The 19,854-nt window shown below is 42.4% G+C and overlaps 1 protein-coding gene across 3 annotated transcripts in view; it reads left to right on the forward strand.

Moving 5' to 3' along the window:
• The window catches only part of LOC126262435 (dystrophin-like), a 121,465-nt gene that overhangs the window by 1,177 nt on the left and 100,434 nt on the right, over positions 1–19,854 (forward strand). For all 3 annotated transcript variants that reach the window (XM_049959081.1, XM_049959079.1, XM_049959080.1), the window contains exon 2: positions 1,184–1,314. In XM_049959081.1, coding sequence (XP_049815038.1) covers positions 1,185–1,314 — 130 coding nt within the window. In that variant the 5' untranslated portion in view covers position 1,184. The remainder of the gene's footprint in view (positions 1–1,183; positions 1,315–19,854) is intronic.

A 19,854-nucleotide genomic window follows, 5' to 3' on the forward strand; every position in this document is an offset into this window, starting at 1 on the left:
GTGTTGCAGGAATCTGTCTAAAGAACTGGCTTTGTACTAACTACTAGTTTTCATGAAACATGTAGGCTATACGTAGTATAATGTAATTTGCCATAAGCAATTTATCTTTCTTTCACACCAAAACGGAGTTCACAGAAAAAATACAATAAATAAGAACAATTGTCATAAAGATTTAAATTCATTTACTTTGAGCGAGAAAGGTGCCCACTTTTCAGAACACACATTTGAATAGCATGCCAGGAATCATAAAGATGCTACCATAAAGTACAGTTTAAGAGGAGACTGAAGGGTTTATTGATCGCAACTTTTTTTACTGCATTAATGAATTTCATTACATATCTGCATGACGGCAAAGGCATCGATAGGTTTAGTTGACTGGAATTTCTTAACAGGATCAATTGATGAATTTATTGTCTATCACGTAACATAGATGCTATGCGATATGACTTTGACACAGCTTGCCTGCAACAAAGCGATGTACACAAGTAAGCCTTGCAAACTGCTTTAGTACAGTGCTTGGCCACAGCACATCTGGAAGTGTTTCATTCACTTTAGTGTGCATATTTTTAACTATTTGTTGTAATCTTTGTAATTAATATGTGAATGAAAAACTATAGTCTAACAGTTAGGCCTATCTGTTCTTTTGTAAATATGCAAGTATTTTAGTTTTTCTAACATGAGCGTTTCCTCGGTGTTAATCTCTGGAATCTTCTGTGTATCCAATTTAATCTAACCCTTCCAGGAAAAATTATCAATGATATGCATTTTTTTTCGGTGTATTGTTTTGAGTAGGCTACAATTTTCATTTTGTCTTCCTGAAAGAATATGCTGGATGTTGGTGTTGTGTTTGTGTTTAAATCATGAGCAATCTTTCTTATTTTAAGACAACATTAAATTATCTGGTCCTGATGTTGTATGAAGGTGGTGACACAGTGTGAATTTTAAGAAAATCTCCCCATTTGCTCTATGATTACATCTATATTATTTAGCCTTATCTTTAGTTTTGCATGTGGTACACTTATGAATAATTTATTGTGAACAAATATTCAATATTAGGGAAGGATAAAAGTGATTTTGGTATTGGCTGTGCAAACGTGAGTACTTGATACAGCTATTAGAGAAAGACTGCTTCATTCTGTTATGCATGGCTACTGCAATTCTCATGCTACACATTTATTTTCAGGATGGGGGATAATCTGGCCTACAAAGACGAATATGATAATTTAATAAGGATGCTGGATGAGTGTAACATTGTTAGGTATACAGCTTATCGCACAGCAGCAAAATTAAGAATTCTTCAAAAGGCACTGAAAGGTAAAAATATATGTTTCACTTGATTAGTGGTTAGAAAGAAGTGAATTTTTTTCAATTAATTTAATGCTGATGGTATATGGAAGTTAATGTGGAATTTAAGGACTCTGGTAGTTAAAATAATTATGACCTTGTTTCTTGTAACATTTATCTAAAGTAAATACTACCTTTCATATATCAAAATTTGAGTTCTGTGAGGGCTGACAGCCTGAAGGACCTCTGTTTGATTCTTATTGGAATGTCATTTCAATTTATGACCTTTCTAAACATTTTCTATTGTTCAGTGACTTCACCTCTTCTTGGAATGTTTTAATTAATAATAATCTGACATATATCACAAAGAATCACTGACATTTGTGTTCCTGCTACAGTATATTCAAGTGTAAAAGAAGAGTTTTATACAACCATGACATTCGTTGGGGATAAATGAAGATACCACCAGTCCGCATTGACCTTTGATGATGTCATCAAGACCCCACAAATTCAAGCTTGTAGAATGTTGTAATCATTTCATCAGTCATTAAAAATGTGAACAGACACAAATAGTGCCAAATAACATTAAACTAATAAAAAAAACTAATAGCTGTGGGAATTAGGGAGGAGGAGATTAGTGTTTAACATCCCGTCGACAACGAGGTCATTAGAGACGGAGCGCAAGCTCGGTTGAGGGAAGGATGGGGAAGGAAATCGGCCGTGCCCTTTCAAAGGAACCATCCCGGCATTTGCCTGAAGCGATTTAGGGAAATCACGGAAAGCCTAAATCAGGATGGCCGGAGACGGGATTGAACCGTCGTCCTCCCGAATGCGAGTCCAGTGTGCCAACCACTCCGTGGGAATTAGGGGTTTGGTTGGCGACAGACTAGGTATATGACAATTGTAATAATTAAGACATACCAAATGAAATATGCAAAAATCAAGAATACGAAATCATCAGTCGAGCATTCAACAAAACCACAATAAAATTATGACCACAATGCCGCAAAGCTCCAAAAATGTAGGTGCTGGAAATTTCACTTTACTTTTACAGCTCGAACAAAGTATAAGATACAACGAACCCACACATACTTCCCTAACCGGCCAACAGAAACTTCACTTGACCTGTATAGCTCAAACAAAATCCATAAACCATACACAACTCGACAAATCTGGTGACTTAATACTTTAGTTGAAGACTGTGGTAACACAAAACAGAAACTCGGATTGTATAACTAATATTAATAATATAATGTCACATAGTGCAGCTAAAACAAATTCCATGGTACCTACTGATCCCAATACAATTAACAATACAAACCAAAGTTCGTAGAAAATTGCTTTAACACCAATTTATTACAAGAAACACACAATTGTGCATGTAAACACAAATACCATATTTACTACAATAAAAAAATAAAACCATACCTACCAACAAAAGTCAGCTGACAAATATGTCTGAACCGTGATTTATTTTGAAAGAATATTCTTAAGAATTTATTTTATTTACTAGCGATTCATCAAGACCATTAACACATTTAATCACACTATGTAAGCATGGAAGTAGTTGCCAGGGAGTAACCGATGAAATCATAAGCAAATTCCTTTTAACAAATGGGAATTATGTTCCCTTTAATAGTGCCTAAAAGCATTTTTTAAAAGAAACAGATTTAAAATTACAATCAGAAAGCACCCTCTAAATATCAAAATTACAATTTATTTAGAGGCAGAAAGAAACAAGTTTTGACTGTATGGGCTTTCAGGCAGAGAACCTTGCCACTCCCTTTTGATACTGCCATAGTCACAACCGCTCACAACAGCCTCTGAAAGACTACACTGGTGCAAATCTGCAACACACCATATTACTTTAAACTAAGAGTTTTAACAATTTACACAAGCACACAAACTATGCACCCCCCCCCCCACCCTCCCCCTGTCGGAGGGATGGAAATAGTACCAAACACTAACAATTAAAATATTAACCTTGCCACTAAAGGTGCAACTTGATTTTAACTTCTACTAAAAGTCTTACATTGAAAGGGTGGCAACTTTGTATACTAAAATGATCATTTAAATAAAAGCCCATGACATGCAATCTTATAAAATTCTACAAGGTTGGCCAAACAATAATTAAGATGCTCTACAGTACACAGATACCGCCTCTCAAGATCATAGGCAATAATATCAAAGTCTCCAAAGATCAAAACATATTTGAGGTATTAGGCCGTTACACTCCAAGCAATAAATTCATTAACACACCAAATCTGGCAAACATGACAGAGGCAGCTACTAATGTACGGTAGATTGATAAGGAATTACTGAACTGCAGATTGCTCTAACCCGCCCCTACTCCACAAGGGAAAAACGGACCACCCAATTTATAAACAACCACCTTCCCGCGGGTGGGCAAACGGAGAAGAATGGTGGGACGACCACAAAGCAAAACGGCTGGTGACCTCGCCAAGAAAACAAGTACAATTTAACAAAAGTAAATCAAACAACATATCACCAATCACTTAACTTCTAATAAACTGCGATTTCTCGAGAAGACCTGGCACAGCACCCCCAAACCGCTCTCCCGAACTGTCCGGTGCCAGCCGCTTCAACAGACACAGGAAGGCGTGCCGATCTGCCATCTCACGGCGTCGCAGCTCACACCGGCCGTGGGTTGACTCCTGTTGCTCTCGTGTCGACCGCAAAGTCACTACCCCTCGCTATATGCTGCAGCCCACTGGACTCACGTGGCGACCTCACATGCGCTGATGCTCAAGACGGACAAGTCATCTTGTGTCTCAGTGCGTGACCGACCAACCGATCGATCCAACCAGTAATGACCATTGCCTGAGCAAACTCGAGCAGACTGGGGGCCTAACACGCAGACTCAGATGCAGGAACAAAGCCCCGACCGGGCGATCACTCGCTGAGTTCTCTTACTGGTGGAGTGGAAAGACTCTCATTTTGCCGGCTTTAAAGGTTGATCCGAACAACAGACATACTAGCACTCAGACACTAACTGCCTAACAAATGCGGACGAGAGAGAGACTAGTAAGCTGGGGACGAGAGACTGACCAACTGGCGAGCTCATAGCGCCCCTTAAATGCACATGAACGGGCAACCTTTCCCACCAGAGGGAGACACCAAAGCTGCGATTGCCACAGCGGCGCCACCGTCAGAAACGGAGGGCGACTGCTTCACACTACGCGCTGCAGCGCGCTCTTCAAAGCAGCAATTTTTACCACAGCTCAATATCCATCAACCTAGTGATAGCAAAAATATGTCATCAACACAGTTTCTTGAATGACCAGCAGAGACTGTCAGGAAACCGTCTGTATAGAGCGCCATATGTTGTCCTGCTGACAGTACCATATACACTGCTCATTCTTTTGAGAAATGCAGCAACTTTAATCAGTCTTACACCTTCTTCACAAACTTGATACTTCACATACTCGTGCAGTGGTTAGCACACTGGACTCGCATTCGGGAGGACGACGGTTCAATCCCGTCTCCGACCATCCTGATTTAGGTTTTCCGTGATTTCCCTAAATCGTTTCAGGCAAATGCCGGGATGGTTCCTTTGAAAGGGCACGGCCGATTTCCTTCCCTCACCCGAGCTGGCGCTCCGTCTCTAATGACCTCGTTGTCGACGGGACGTTAAACACTTCACATACTCAGCAATTAAACTGAACAACTGTAGGAACTGATTCATAGTTGACATGGCATCCCTCATTGTGACATGCAGGGACCTACTCGCGAACTTCAGTGTCCGTAACTAACAAAAAGTGAAATATAAAATTAAATGTCCAACCATAAACAACACACTGCACTAATAATTCCAGCCCCCAAAACACATCTGTTTCCCATAATTGCCAACATTAAAATAACTCATTAATAAACCACCACAAAATCTTCCAATATTATTCTCACAAAGAACACATGTGGAGTCCAGTGAATCCCTAACATCACTTCAAACAATTTATAAGCATGAACATCCCACACTGGAGAGTGGCAGTGCATATTCCCAACATGCCCTCTGCAAACATGGTTTATTCAAATACATCCATCTTAACAGCTGGGAGGGGGTGGGGGAGTTCCACATACTTTGCTTGACCCTATTGGTTGACACAAATTCATATTGCAAAGAATACACATCCATAATCTATGGGTATGGAGAACATTTCTTTGCCAAAGGCACATCATCAAAATGTCTTTGGCACATGCTAAAATAGGAATATATAAAGAAGGCACTGAAGATGGTTGTATACTTGATAGTAGTCCATCAATAGAATGAGAAAATGAAAGTACGGTATTGATCAACTTTACATAATGTTTAAACAATGGAAAATCGAGGATGGAGTAATGACAGCATTATGAAAAGGATAGATTGCTATTCACCATGTAGTGGAAATGTTGGGTAGGAGACAGGTACAACAAAGACACTGCTAAATTGAGACTGAGGCCTCGGCAAACAGTGGTCATTTGTGTGTAAGCGGCAGTCTATCCTTTCATAATATTAACGCGACATTTTTTGTATTTGTAAGCTGCAGAGCAGCGCATGTAGAAGACTAATTCTTTGTGAATATTTAGTTTTTTCAACTCATGATTATTCTAATGATTGATAATAGAAATCAACAAAAGGCTTAACCTGTCCCTGCTACTCTGTCTTGCCGAAACGACCTTGAATGCTGACTCAGTTTCTGTTTATGTAATTGGAACCCAGCAGTGAACACAATGACACAGACCAAAACGTCTGAAGTCTACAGTCCAAAAAGAGTCATTTCAGTGACATTGCTGTTATTGTAGAACAGAATTAATATGAGAAAGGCCAGTCATTCACTGCAATGGACTAAATAAACTGTGGCATCCTCAGTACGCCAATAGGACTTGGACATGCAGTGACATTTTCAATGTACACTCACAGCTCTGTAGGAAAAAGAGAGAGCGAATCAGTGTCCTTGCAGGGAAAGGGAATGGAAATGTGAAAAGTGCTAGTGAATTAAGACTACTGCTTTTTTAGTAATGTATAATGTATCAGTGTGGTCCAAATATAGTTATATTCTTGTGACTGCCTTGCAACGGCCTTGCCGCAGTGGATACACCGGTTCCCGTGAGATCACCAAAGTTAAGCGCTGTCGGGTGTGGTTGGCGCTTGGATGGATGACCATCCAGGCCACGATGCACTGTTGCCATTTTTCGGGGTGCACTCAGCCTTGTGATGCCAATTGAGGAGCTACTTGACCGAATAGTATTGGCTTCGGTCAAGAATACCATCATAACAGCCAGGAGAGCGGTGTGTTGACCCCATGCCCCTCCTATCCGCATCCTCCACTGAGGATGACACGGCGGTTGGATGGTCCCGGTAGGCCACTCGTCGCCTGAAGACGGAGTGCTTGTGACTGCCTTAGACCACATACAAGCAGTCATATATATTGTTTCAAGATAAATGGCATGTTAATTTCAGTTTTAGAAGTGAAAAAATACTGGATCAGTGATCATTTTACATGCAGTTCAAGGGTTCATGAGTAAAATTCTCACTTTTAGTGTTTGACAGTATGTGAATCAAGTACATAATTCTAATTTTCCCTTTGGAAATCCTTAGCCATGACCTTTTTTGTGTGGTATTTTCCCAAAATACTGAAGTACAAACTACTTCACAAAAAAGAAGGTAAAACAAAACTCTTGTCTCATTTTTGTAAACGCTTCCAAAAACTTTTCAAGAAGAACGAGTGCTGTAGAATTTATAAACATTTAATACAGGAAGTTATTCTCAGCATGAAACAGTTTGGATTATGAAAATTCTGTCACATGAATAGTTTCCTTTTGACTTGTGAATACAAGAATCTATCAGTCACAAATTATTACTGTTGAAAATATTTTATGATTTAGCTGAAATCTTTTAATTGTGTGAACCATGATGTGTTTGTGCATAAGTTAAAATACTGTGGAATAACAGACACAACATACTTGTGGTATTAACTGTATCTGCATGACGGATGGTGTATCAGTTCTGTCTTGATCACAGACAATCCTTCTACTACAGTGAAGAGTATCTTAACAGAAACTCTTAGGTTGTTCTTTTTTTCTTTTTCTTTGTAATATAATTAACATTAGAACTTAAGCAAAGCAGTATTTTATAATCTTAAGTCATTTTGTTGTCTTGCACTTAAATAATGTAGATCTTTGACTTATTTCTACATCCCAGAGATTCATCTTTTTGGGTGCCATGAAATACAATTCATGTAATATATTATGGATCAACACTCAGTTTTGCAATACACAAATCCATTCTCTCCCAGCTACTAGTTTCTTACTGAAACACAGTCTGTGAAACAGTGCACACACAACTGCTTTTGTCAGTATTTCATCCACTTGTTCCTCAGAACTTATATGCGTTACATTCATCTGTCTTATATTGTGCAGCTGATGTGTGAAATTGTTCTAAATATCAACATTTTTCAGTCCTACTGTTCAATCAGGAGTATGAATGTCTTGGTGTCTTAAAAGTAGTTGGTTTTACAGATATTCTAAAATCTTCAAGAAGTTACTTAAGCCACAGAAATTGTGTTGCAACTGTTGCTGAAGCAACATGTTCTGCTTGTGTTGGAAAATAGCAAAGTATTTCTATGAGACTGAAGTACATATCTTTTTGCAGGTGTGAGGGCTTTGCTTTTCCAGTTAGAATCAACTCAACAAAGAATAGACATTGAATTCTCCTTTCAGTAGCTATGACGTACATAAATTTTTCATTTGAATTTAGAACAGCAGAGAATGTGACATTCATAGAATGGCAAGAACGGATTATATTGAGCTTTGGATAAAATCACACTAATGTTATAAACTGTTTTTGACAGTGAAATTGTGTAACAGTATTTTTCCTCCTATTTGTTCATTTACATACACCTTTACTATTCATTCAGCTCAGCATTACTTCCAAAATTATTACGTAATTTTTGTATTATTAGTATGTACTAATGTGCCATTTCTTCCTCTTCTTCATTAAGTTGTGTATGCTGATTTCATCTTCCCCGTTTTTTTTTTTTTTTTTTTTTTTTTTTTTTTTTTTTTTTTTTTTTTTTTTTTACCTAATGGCTAGCTGCAGAATAAACTCCTTATGTTTCATATGAGAAAAGGTGATGCTCATCAATATTTTGTGCTCGTAATGTTGGGTCTTTAGCATACATTCTAAAAGAGAACACTCATCATGTCGGTAAACAGCAAAAATAATACAATTTATTTTTTCTAAAAACTAGATTCATGCTAAACTGTACTGAATAAATCTACTAATGATCAAATAACTCATCTTGTCTGGAACAGGAACAAGTTGAGCAACCCCTCAGGGAGCTAACAACTCTTCTGTGGGTATGTCCTTGGTGAGCACAGGGTTCCAAGCTACTGGAGCACCTAAGTCCTTTCCTGTGCTGCCATCTCTCATGTCTTACTATCCTTCCTTCTCTCGCTCTCTTTCTCTTTGTGCCAGTCTTTGGTGTCGACCCCACTATTTCCTTAGTTCTGCCTTCCCTTCTTGGAATATTCTAATGTTTGGAGAGATTCTGGGAATCCAGCCAGTCATCGTAAACTTCATTCCACGATATTTCAACTGGACACCTGTCAGTCATCTACAGGAGAGCCATAAAAGACTTTCTCAGCTCTGCCTTATACAGTACAGTGATAGTACTGCCGCGCATGTGTTATAGGCAGTGTGAAAGAAGGACCACACTGCCCGGCAACAGCGCCCTTGCTAGTGGAACTACAAGGATCAGCTGTCTTCAGCACTGCCGCTCGCCACAGTTGTCGGAGTATTCTGGCATCTTCGTCTGGAGCAAATCTCGGAGATCGTGCTATTCCACACATTATCCAGCTGATAGCTGCTGTGGCGGTTCATTAGATTTTCCATGATGCGTATTTCAATGGAATCCTTTATAACAGAGTTCCAAAAAGGTGTTACTGTGGCCAAAATTAATTTTTTGTCACACTACATAGTATGTCCCAACAAAAACGATAAATTATTGACAAAATTGCCAATTACAATTGTCTTGTATGTGTGTGTTCTGCTGCGTAGATTTTTTATGTATCCAATTTTGTCCATTGAATGTCTGTTGGAGAAACAATGTTCCGCATCTGCAGACTTGCTGGGTTGCAGAAGGCGAGTGCAACGTTTGTGTTCTGTGCAGCGTCCTTCCACTGTGTGTGTTGTTTATCCTATATAGGACATACCACACTGGTAAGGTATTTTGTAAATTCCCACCTTCCACAATAACAAATTATCCTTCACTAATCCCATCTTGTATGAAATCTTAAATGGTGGGTGGAAAATAGCTTCCACCTGAAAATTATGAAGGATTCTTGCTATTTTGGAGGTAATGTTTCCAATGAAGGGAAGGAAAGCTAGGAGCTTTGCTGGCACATTCTCCTCTTTATCCACTTCCTGGTTCATGGTTTTAGCTGAGAATGCCCTGTTAATTTGCAGGGTTGAGAATCCATTGTCTCTGAACACTGTCCTTAAATGTGCAAGCTCTTTAGATAAATTATCTGCATCCGACAATGTACGGGCCCTGTGTACGAGGGTTTTGAGCTTACTCATGGTTTGGGATGGGTGGTGGGAACTTGAGGAGTGCAAGTACAAATCAGTGTAAGTGGGCTTACAGTAAAGAGAATGTCCCAAAGGCTGTCACTCTTCTATCTAACCAAAACATCCAGAAATGGGAGACAACCATCTTTCTCTATTTCCACAATAAATCGAATGTTCTCATGAACGGAGTTAAGATGATGTAAAAACTCCATTAACTTATCCTCTCAGTTGGGCCACACTATGAAAGCATCATCCATGCATCTTAAAAACACAGTTGATTTAGAAACTGCTGATTCAAGTGCTCATTCCTCAAAATCCTCCATAAAAAAGTTAGCCACTAGGGAGACAAGGGGCTGCCCATGGTGACACTGTCAGTCTTCAAAATATTCTTGGTTAAACATAAAGTAGATTGAGGAAAGAGCATGTTGAAACAAACCAGTGATGTGCGGCTGAAACTGTTTACCAATTAGGCCAAGGAATCAGCAAGAGGTACCTTTGTAAAAAGAGATACTACATCAAAACTCAGTAGAAGATCCGAACTACTTAAGTGGAGGTCTGTTGATAAAATTGGCAGAGTTCCATATATGATGTGGAAATTTGCCGACCAATGGTCTCGGCAAGAAAGCAAGATGTTTGGCTAAATCATATATAGGGTGTAAATATTACTCACTATAGGCTGTAAAGGAAGACCTTCTTTGTGCACTTTAGGATTGCCATACAGTCTTGGTGGTACGCTGCCATGAGTTCTTAACCACTTGTGTCTCTGGAGATAACAAGGAAGAATTCAGGAATGTACATGTCTTCTTTTGCACACATGCTGTAGGGTTGTGATTGGCATAGGCGCAATATTGAGTTCTTTACCTGAAACAGGCAGTGTTGCATTGCCCAAATTCTCCTCAGTCATGTTAACAATGGAATGTCGTGCAGTTATTCCCTGTAGCGATGACAGTTGTGGCATATGATCAAATTTTGACATCTGCCAAGAACTTGCATCCATATATACCCAATCAAACTTGGCTGAAGTCACTCCATCGACCTAGTCCCGTGATACAGGAGGAAGAAGTGCTGCACTCTTCATATGTAGATGGAATAGTTTTTCTGAAATGTCATCCAGCCTTTGTCTCGTATAACAGATTCTCTCCTTCACAGTAGCACGACTCACCTTCCCCGTTTTCTTCCATGCAGTGGCCGTCTTAATAAAATGTGTCACTTGGCAAATTTTGGTATAATGTCAGGGTCCCAACATGTCATTAAAAAACTTAAAGAACTTAAAAAGTTTTGCTCTTTTATCACATTCCTTGTCGAAACTTCTTACATGTAAGGCCTTCTCCTCCCTGTAAAGATGTTTGATGTGAAATTTAAAATTTTCCCGGCAACTCAAATGTTCAAAGAGATTCCGCAGTGGCAGCTGGTTCTCACAAACTTCATTCCACAATATTTCGTTAGAGTCACGGTGACGGAAGGACCACACCGCCCGGTGGCAGCGCCCTCATTGGTGGAACTGCAAGGATCAGCTGTCTTCAGTGTTGCCGCTCGCCGTAGTTATCGGAGTATTTGGGTGTCTTCATCTGGAGCAAATCTCTGAGACGGCACGATTCCACGCATTATCCAGCTGGTAGCCACTGTCGTGGTTCATTTTCCGCTTTGGGCTTTCCAACAGATTCTTCTATAATGGAGTCCCAAAAAGGTGTTGCTGGTGTGGGTTGTTTGTCCTATACCACACTGGCAAGGTATTTTGTAAATTACCACTTTCCCCAATACCAAATTATCCTTCACTGATTCCAAAATATCTGAAATCTTAGAAGGTGGGTGGAAAATCACTTTCTCCTGAAAATTATTAAGCACTCTTGCTATTTTGAAGGAAATGTTACCAATGAAGGGAAGAAGAGCTAGGGACTTTCCTGGCATGTTCTCTTTATTCACTTCCCGATTCGTGGTTTTAGCTAAGAATGCTCTCTTAATTTTCCAGGTCGAATATCCATTGTCTCTGAACACTTCCCGTAATGTGCAAGCTCTTTAGGTAATCTATCTGCATCTGACAATGTAAGGGCTCTGTGTACAATGGTTTTGAGCATACTCACGGTTTGAGATGGGTAATGGCAACTTGAGCAGTGTGACTGTATTTACGGTAAACAGAATGTCCCAAAGAGCCGTCACTCTTCAATCTGACCAAAACATCCAGGAATGGGAGACAACCATCTTCTCTAATTCCATAATAAATCGAATGTTCTCATGAATGGAGTTAAGATGATGTAAAAACTCCATTAACTTATCTTCTACATGGGGCCACACTATGAAAGCATCATTCACGTATCTCCAAAAAACAGTTGATTTAGAAACCGCTGATTCAAGTGGTCTTTCCTCAGAATCCTGCATAAAATAGTTCTCCTTTTGTTGAAGTAATTTTTACAATTTTTTCTGTTGTGTACACCAACTGGGGAAGAACACCTTAAAAGTATTTGCTGCATTCAGTGTTGAAAATCATATGCACACAATACCTGCATAGGCTCATATTTCCACTTCAGAGCCAACATGGCAGCCATTCTGATGTGGTAGGGTCATTATGTGCCCTGTCAGTTGAGCCCCTGACAACACAGGGCTCACACTGCGCATGCCTGAACTGCTAGCTCCCCACACATGTCAAGCAGTTGATGCCCAGTCCTTGATCGGAGTAGGTGGCATCAGGGCAAATCTTTTGCATGTGAAACATATTAAATTACAACAAATCAGGGCCATTATGATCTGGTCATCTCATTAGACCTGTATAGAAATTTCAGCCTGGGTAGTTTCAACCATACTGCTTTCCCCTAACCTGGCTATCCCATGGAAAGAGGGACAAGCCAGACAATTAGGAGTGAAACAATCTATTTAATACTTACTATGTACTCAAACTTATGGGGATGCTTCTATTGCAGCAGAGCCATTATTTTTTGTGGGACAGACAGTACATAAATTCGGAGAAGTTGAGTCATTGAGAAAACGGTGCAGTGGTTCGGTATTGATTGTAGCCTCCTCTGCTGCACTTTCTACAGCTCTTCAGGTGTGAACATCTGGGTGACAACAGTAACAATTGCCTCACACAAGACTTTGAATACAGGTGACAGAATCATTTTCCGCCAAAACCTTAGGCTCCAGACAGACAAGGAGCTACAGACTAACCTTAAGTGTCGAGGCGTACATTTTGTCCGATACATGCAAAAAGGTATGAAAGATAATAAAATAAATACAGGTGCCTTTATCGTGGCCTTTGTTGGGAATGTCCTCCCAGAAAAAGTTAGTCATGCTGCACAGGTCTGACATGAAAATATATATCCCACTGCCCATTAGGTGCTTCTGATGCCTGCCCTTTGGTGGTGGTGGTGGTGGTGGTGGTGGTGGTGGTTAGTGTTTAACGTCCCGTCGACAACAAGGTCATTAGGATTGGGAAGGAAATCGGCCGTGCCCTTTCAAAGGAACCATTCCGGCATTTGCCTGAAACGATTTAGGGAAATCACGGAAAACCTAAATCAGGATGGCCGGAGACGGGATTGAACCGTCGTCCTCCCGAATGCGAGTCCAGTGTGCTAACCACTGCGCCACCTCGCTCGGTGCACTTTGGTCATAGGTCATCTCACTGTTTGGTAGGCTGAAAATGTGGTAACTTCGGACAACCGCACCATGAAGATAGTACTTGTGAACAACCACCTTTGTCTATCAGTTGTGCAGAACACTATCCCCTGCGTTCATAATTTTGCCCAATCTTCAAGAAATACAAGAAATCACAGGGATATAAATCTGTTGGCCACTTATATATTGAGGCACACAAAAAAGATGAATGCATACCACCTGTTGGCATGGTTTCCAGTTATGGGGAGGCCCAGCTATCACTCCCACTACCTCAGTTTTTTCACTTCTCCCACTGCCCTCCTCTCTTGCAGTTCCCACAGCCCCCATCCTTGGGAACTACGTCCTGCACCCAGCTGGAGGAGCATTTACCTCCTCCGGCATCTATAGGTAACAGTGCTCCCTTTGGCACTCCCCTCCTTAGAAACCCACAAGCTTGTGGCCCGACAGCAGCCAATGGCTGAAGGAATCATGACCTGTGGGTTCCAGGGTGGCCCACTCTTCATCCATCCCCAAATTTTTCATGTATAGATCTTTGTACTGGCCCCTTCACACCTAACCTTGGATACCTGTTATCTGATCATTCAGTGGAACTGTGATGGCCATTACTATCACCTGCCGGCACTACATCTCCTTATCTCCTCGCATTCTGCAATTTGCATTGCTCTCCAAGAAACATGCTTCACCAATGACAATTCCCCAATGCTGTATGGCGCGTTCTGTCAGAACTATGAGAGGGTATCTGGAGGGGTCTGTATAATGGTTTGTACATGGAAGCAATAGTGCTGCAAGTGCAAATGACCTCAGCAGTGACCATTTGCAACATTTACATATCTTCAGATGGGTCACTTACCTGTAGTTGCCCACCTTAATCCAAACTTTTGACCCACTTTTCTCAAATTTGGGGATTTCAATGCACAGCATATTATTGACGCAAGGGGAAACAAATGGAACAAAATAAAGTTGAATGAAAATGCATACCAACAGACGCATGATGCATGGCTGTTCCTCAGTTTGTGTCTGAAATGCCTAACATAATTGTGTCCATAAAGGATCATGCACTGCTGGTAAAGCTCTTTAACATGAACGGTGACTGTGCACCAGTAGCTCAGCAGAAGTTCCAGTATGAAAGAAGGCATTGGTCCAACCTCTGCCAAGGGTCTGGAGAAAATTATGACATTCGAAAAGACAGGTGCTCTTGAAGTGCAATGTGGCAGAGGGTGAAAACAGTCTGACATCAGCAGAAGATCTGGCAACAGGATTACAGGAAAGGTCAAGTGTTGGTGTGCATACATGCAGTGCAAGGGGAATTGACCGAACATTGAAAATGCTTGTGAGCACTGTGCATAAAGTTCTACAAAACATCCTGCATTACTATCCATTCAAAATTACCCAGATTCGGGAGTTGCTTCATGCTGTCGGTGCCCGTGAGACAAACGTTTGCCCTAGAACTTCATTGTGCAAAGGTGGCTGTGTGGTGTGGGTAAATGGCATTGCGTATTGTAAGGCTGTATTTTTTTCAAGGAGATGAGGAATGCGAGACCTATTACATGTACCATCACTGGTAAACACTATAAGTGTCTTTTTCCCACCAACATCATTCCAGCTCCTCAGCAATGTGGATGTATGAGTAGGATGATTTTTATGCAAGGTGGCACTCCTTCGCAGATGCACAGCCAGTGAAGCAGCTGCTGCAGAGGCATTTCGGAAATGCCAGAACTATCAGCACATTCTGGATATGACCCCGAAGACACTCCGTTCTGTTGTGTAACGTGGTACCTCTCGATTTCAACTTGTTGCAGAATATGGCGGGCTGCATATTGAATGTGCCTTGCACTAGTCTCACAACAGAAAATGATGTCATTTTGCTATTTATGCAATTTTTGGCCTCAGGATAATTAAAAACCGATTCTTTTTGTGTTCGATGTGATACGACCTTGCTGTGTTGGATGGGCTCATCAAACAAACAGTGCCCAAGTTAAAAATTGGAAACGGTCTGTTTCAGGGTCCTAAAGTTTCAGAAAAATGAATGTAGTTACATAGAACCTATGCCATGCTAACTTGAGTTAAGTAGAAACTTAGGTCTTGGTCAGGCACTGAAGCATCATGTATGAACACGTTGTCTGAAAAGCTTTGTTAATTATCACTTGTTGCGAGTTGAAAACTTCTTTGAATATAGAAGAATTGCAGAAATTGTGTTTTGTGGTGGGTTTCAACAACTCTCTTATAGCCCATACCCCTCAGCATTTGGGAAAGAAGTCAGCGATCAAATTTGTGGGACTGCGTAGCAGGACCACAACATCAAGAGAAAACAAGATGATGACTGGGAAATTCGGAAAAGATGGTAACTGTTATTACAGGGAACAAGCAAAGACTTGGCATCTTGCAGTATATCGATCGCTTGGAATCAATCCACAACAAGAAAAACACCTCAGGTTCTAAAGCAGTGGATAACACAGGATATGCTTTTACATTCCATGCAGGTCGGCAACACCATTTGTTACCCAGAACATGTAGTGTTTTTACAGCGGAGCTGATAACCATTAATAGAGCCCTCCACTTTAATAAAGTGGCCTCACTTGACCATGTTTTAGTAAGTAGTGAGTCAATAAAGAGTCTTCAGGCCATTGTCCAATGTTACTATTGTCACCCTGTGGTCTCTGCCATTCATGACCTTCGTGCTGAACTTAGTCATAGTGACTGCTTGGTTGCCTTTCTGAAGGCCTGAAGCCATGTGGTATCCAAGGAAATGGACTGGCCAATCATTTGTTTAGAGGAGTGATTACTTGCACTCAATTTGTTATGTGAATCTCAGTTGCAGACCTGCGGGTGCAAATAAGACCTGTGATGACTCTGCTGCCCCTCCAATAAACTCCGCAAATCAAGGAGACTACTGCTGCATGGTCTTCCTCCCAGACGGAATAGGTCATTGTATGTCATCTCTGGAACACCTCTGCCTTCTGGCCCTCCATGCTGAAATGGCATTCTGAATTATTTGCTTCAAATATTGGCAAACTGTTCACGGATGTTGAACTTTTTCTCTGTTTTCTCCATCCAAGTGGTTTTTATTTTCAGATGTAAGGTTTTAAGCTACCTCCAGGGGAGGAGTGCAATAGTTGGGATTGGGGCATCTCCCGCTGCGATCTGATTCTGGGGAACCCTCATGCCTACCTCCTTGTCAAGCTCGCTGTTTAGATCCAGCCTGTCTCCTTTTCTTCTGCACCCTATTTTCTATTTTAGAGGTAGCACTCTCTTGAATAGGGGGTGCTCTTTAACTCCTTGCCTACACTAGAGCAGGGATGGGATGGTTGCAAGTGGGATGACTACCATCGCATACAGATGCCCGGTGATACCCACCTTCTCCCTTACCTTTCTCTCCTGTTTTTGTTATGATGTTCCAACTGGTATCCATTACATTTTTAGTCTTCTCACTATTACTGTTCTGAATCTGCTGACTAGAAGACATTTTTTGTTCCATAACTATTCTGTCCTCCATCCGTCCAGAAGGGTTTGAATGTGAGGTGGGTCTTTTAAGGCCACTGAATGAGCCTGGGAGACACCTCATCTGTACTGACCTGTACACCAGCCCGATTCATATACTTCTCTGTAAATTCTTTCTCAGTTCTGGTATCATCAATATTGCCTTCAGTGTCTTAGTCTTACCGCTCCTTCAGACTCTTATCATCAGAACATGTACTTCATCGACATCACTAATTCCAAAGGAAATATCACTCGATTGAGGGACTGATGACCTTTCTGTTTAGTCCCTTAACCTCCAATCAGCCAATAACCTGAATGAGACTGGTAAATATACAAATTTAAAATGTGGCTGTAACTTCTTACCTTTCTCAATTTCTACATATTTCTTCATGAGAAAGAGGGGGTCTGAAATGGACAAAAATTGAGATGCTCTCTTGTTTCCCTAATTAGATCCATGAACCATGGACCTAGCTGAGATGGGGTGGCTCGTTATCCTCAGTGATACAGAGCGCTATAATGTAGATGCAATGCCTACAGAGGGCTGTCTGTAGAAAGGAGATTAACCTATGGTTTCTGAAGGAGGGCAGCAGCCCTTTTAGTCATTGCAGGGGCAACAGTCAAGATGATTGTCTGATCTGGCATTGTAACATTAGCCAACATGGCCTTACTATGCTGGCACTGTGAATGACTGAAAGCGAGCCAAACTACAACAGTTATTTTTCCCTAGGCATGCTGTGCTACAGAATGAGTCAATGATGATGACATCCTCAAGTGTTAAACATTCTGGAAGTAAAATAGACCCTCATTTGGATCTCCAGTCAGGGACTGCTTGTAGCCCCCCCTGCGGGTCCGGGGATTAGAATAGGCCCGAGGTATTCCTGCCTGTCGTAAGAGGCGACTAAAAGGAGTCCATCCCCCTCACGGGGGTAGTTAGCGCCTGCGTCCGGAGACGGACGGTTTCACGACCTATAATCGTGGTCTTTTTGGTTTTTCCTTCTCGTTTCTTCCTTCCTTTTGTTGGTTCCTTTCTTTGCTCTTCTCCACTTCACTGTCTTCCTTACTTTTTCCCTTGACTTCTCCTTGCCTTCTTCTCCTTGCCTTCTCCTTGCCTCCTTCTCCTTGCTTTCTCCTTGCCTTCTTCTCCTTGCCTTCTCTGGTCTCCGCCTCGGCGTTTGAGACAGTCTGTCCTCTTTCTCCCTCTCTCTTCTTTTTCCTCTTCTTCCTTCCTCCCTGTGCGTGTCTGAAGGCCGACCCACGCGTTCGCACGCGTAGCCGGTGACGGGGTAACGCGTAAGTCCCCGCCCTGGGTAGACATGTAAGGCACGCGCGTACCCCCTGGTAAAGGCCAGGCCCGGGGAGGGGTGATTGCCTGAGCTGATACCTTCTGACCATGCCGATTGGTCCCTCCGTCTGTTTCTCGGGAGGTGTGACCTGAGGTGTAAACATTCACCTAAGGCGGGAGTGCCCTCTGAGAGGGTCCCCACAAGGAAGGAGCGCGCCATCGGAGACGCTGGCAATCATGGGGGATTCCTCCGCAATGGATTCTACTCCATCGCTTTCGACTTCGACCCACAAACGGAAACGTGACCAGCCAACAGTGACAAAAATACTACCGCCTGCCCCACAGTTCCTCGTAGTTTCTCGATCTGAGGACGGAAAGGATTTTTCCTCTGTCAACCCTTTCGTTATCCAGAAGGGCGTAGATGCCATAGCCGGATCTGTCAAATCCTGTACCAGGTTGCGTAACGGTACCTTATTACTCGAAACTGAGAGCGCCTTTCAGGCACAAAAACTGCTTCGGGCCACACTCCTGTACACATTCCCTGTCCGGGTGGAGGCTCACCGAACTTGGAATTCGTCTCGTGGTGTAGTCTATAGTAGCTCTCTCGACGGATTGACTGACGAGGAGCTTCAATCTTTCCTCGCTGAGCAGGGCGTGACGGCTGTCCATCGGGTCATGAAAAAGGTCAACAATGACCTTGTACCGACCCGGACACTTTTCTTAACCTTCGATAGTGTTAAGCTGCCATCGCGCATCAAGGCGGGCTACGAGGTTATTTCTGTTCGCCCCTATGTCCCGACACCTACGCGCTGCTACCAGTGTCAGCGTTTCAATCACACTCGACAGTCTTGTTCCAATGCGGCTAAATGTGTCACTTGTGGCAGGGATGCCCATGAGGGTGACTGTCCACCTCCGTCTCCTCGTTGTGTGAACTGTCAGGGTGACCATGCCGCATCCTCCCGTGACTGTCCTGTCTATAAGGAAGAACGCTGTATCCAGGAAATTCGAGTCAAAGAGAAAGTGTCCACCTCGGCTGCTCGCAAGCTATTGGCTAGTAGGAAGCCCACGCTGCTTCCAGCGGGGAAATACAGCACTGTCCTCGCCTCTCCTCGGACTACCCGGGAGGTAGCAACCCAGACATGCGATCTGACCTTCAGCACCACGGTCGTCCGTTCGGCCAGTGCTAAGATCGCGCGGTCGACGTCTCCTCTTCGTCCCATCACCCCACAGACACCAGCCCCTTCATCAGCTTCTGCTAAGACGAAGACCCAGAAGTCAGATGCACGGGCCTTCAAGAAGGAACCGTCCCGTGCAGACTTCCTACGTACCTCGACCTCCCAGCCTTCGTCCGGTACTTCCACCAAACGACCATCCAAGAAGGCTAATAGGAAGCACAGTTCTCCTTCTCCGCCACGGCGCATTTCTTCTCCTGCGCCACCCAGCGGTTGCCGCCCCAGGCCGTCATCCCTTTCGCCTGGCCGCACCGCTGGTAGCCGAACATCTGGCCGTTCACCGGCGGAGGAAGCTCCCCCTCCCGGCCATCTTCCCAAGATGGCCGATGAACCTATAGAACCAATGGACGATGACTGTCCGCCTACTGATAGCGGCGGCAGTGCTCGCTCGAAGCCAGGCCCTCAGC

This window comes from Schistocerca nitens, chromosome 6 (assembly GCF_023898315.1).
Source record: "Schistocerca nitens isolate TAMUIC-IGC-003100 chromosome 6, iqSchNite1.1, whole genome shotgun sequence".
Classification (NCBI taxonomy): Eukaryota; Metazoa; Arthropoda; class Insecta; order Orthoptera; family Acrididae; genus Schistocerca; species Schistocerca nitens.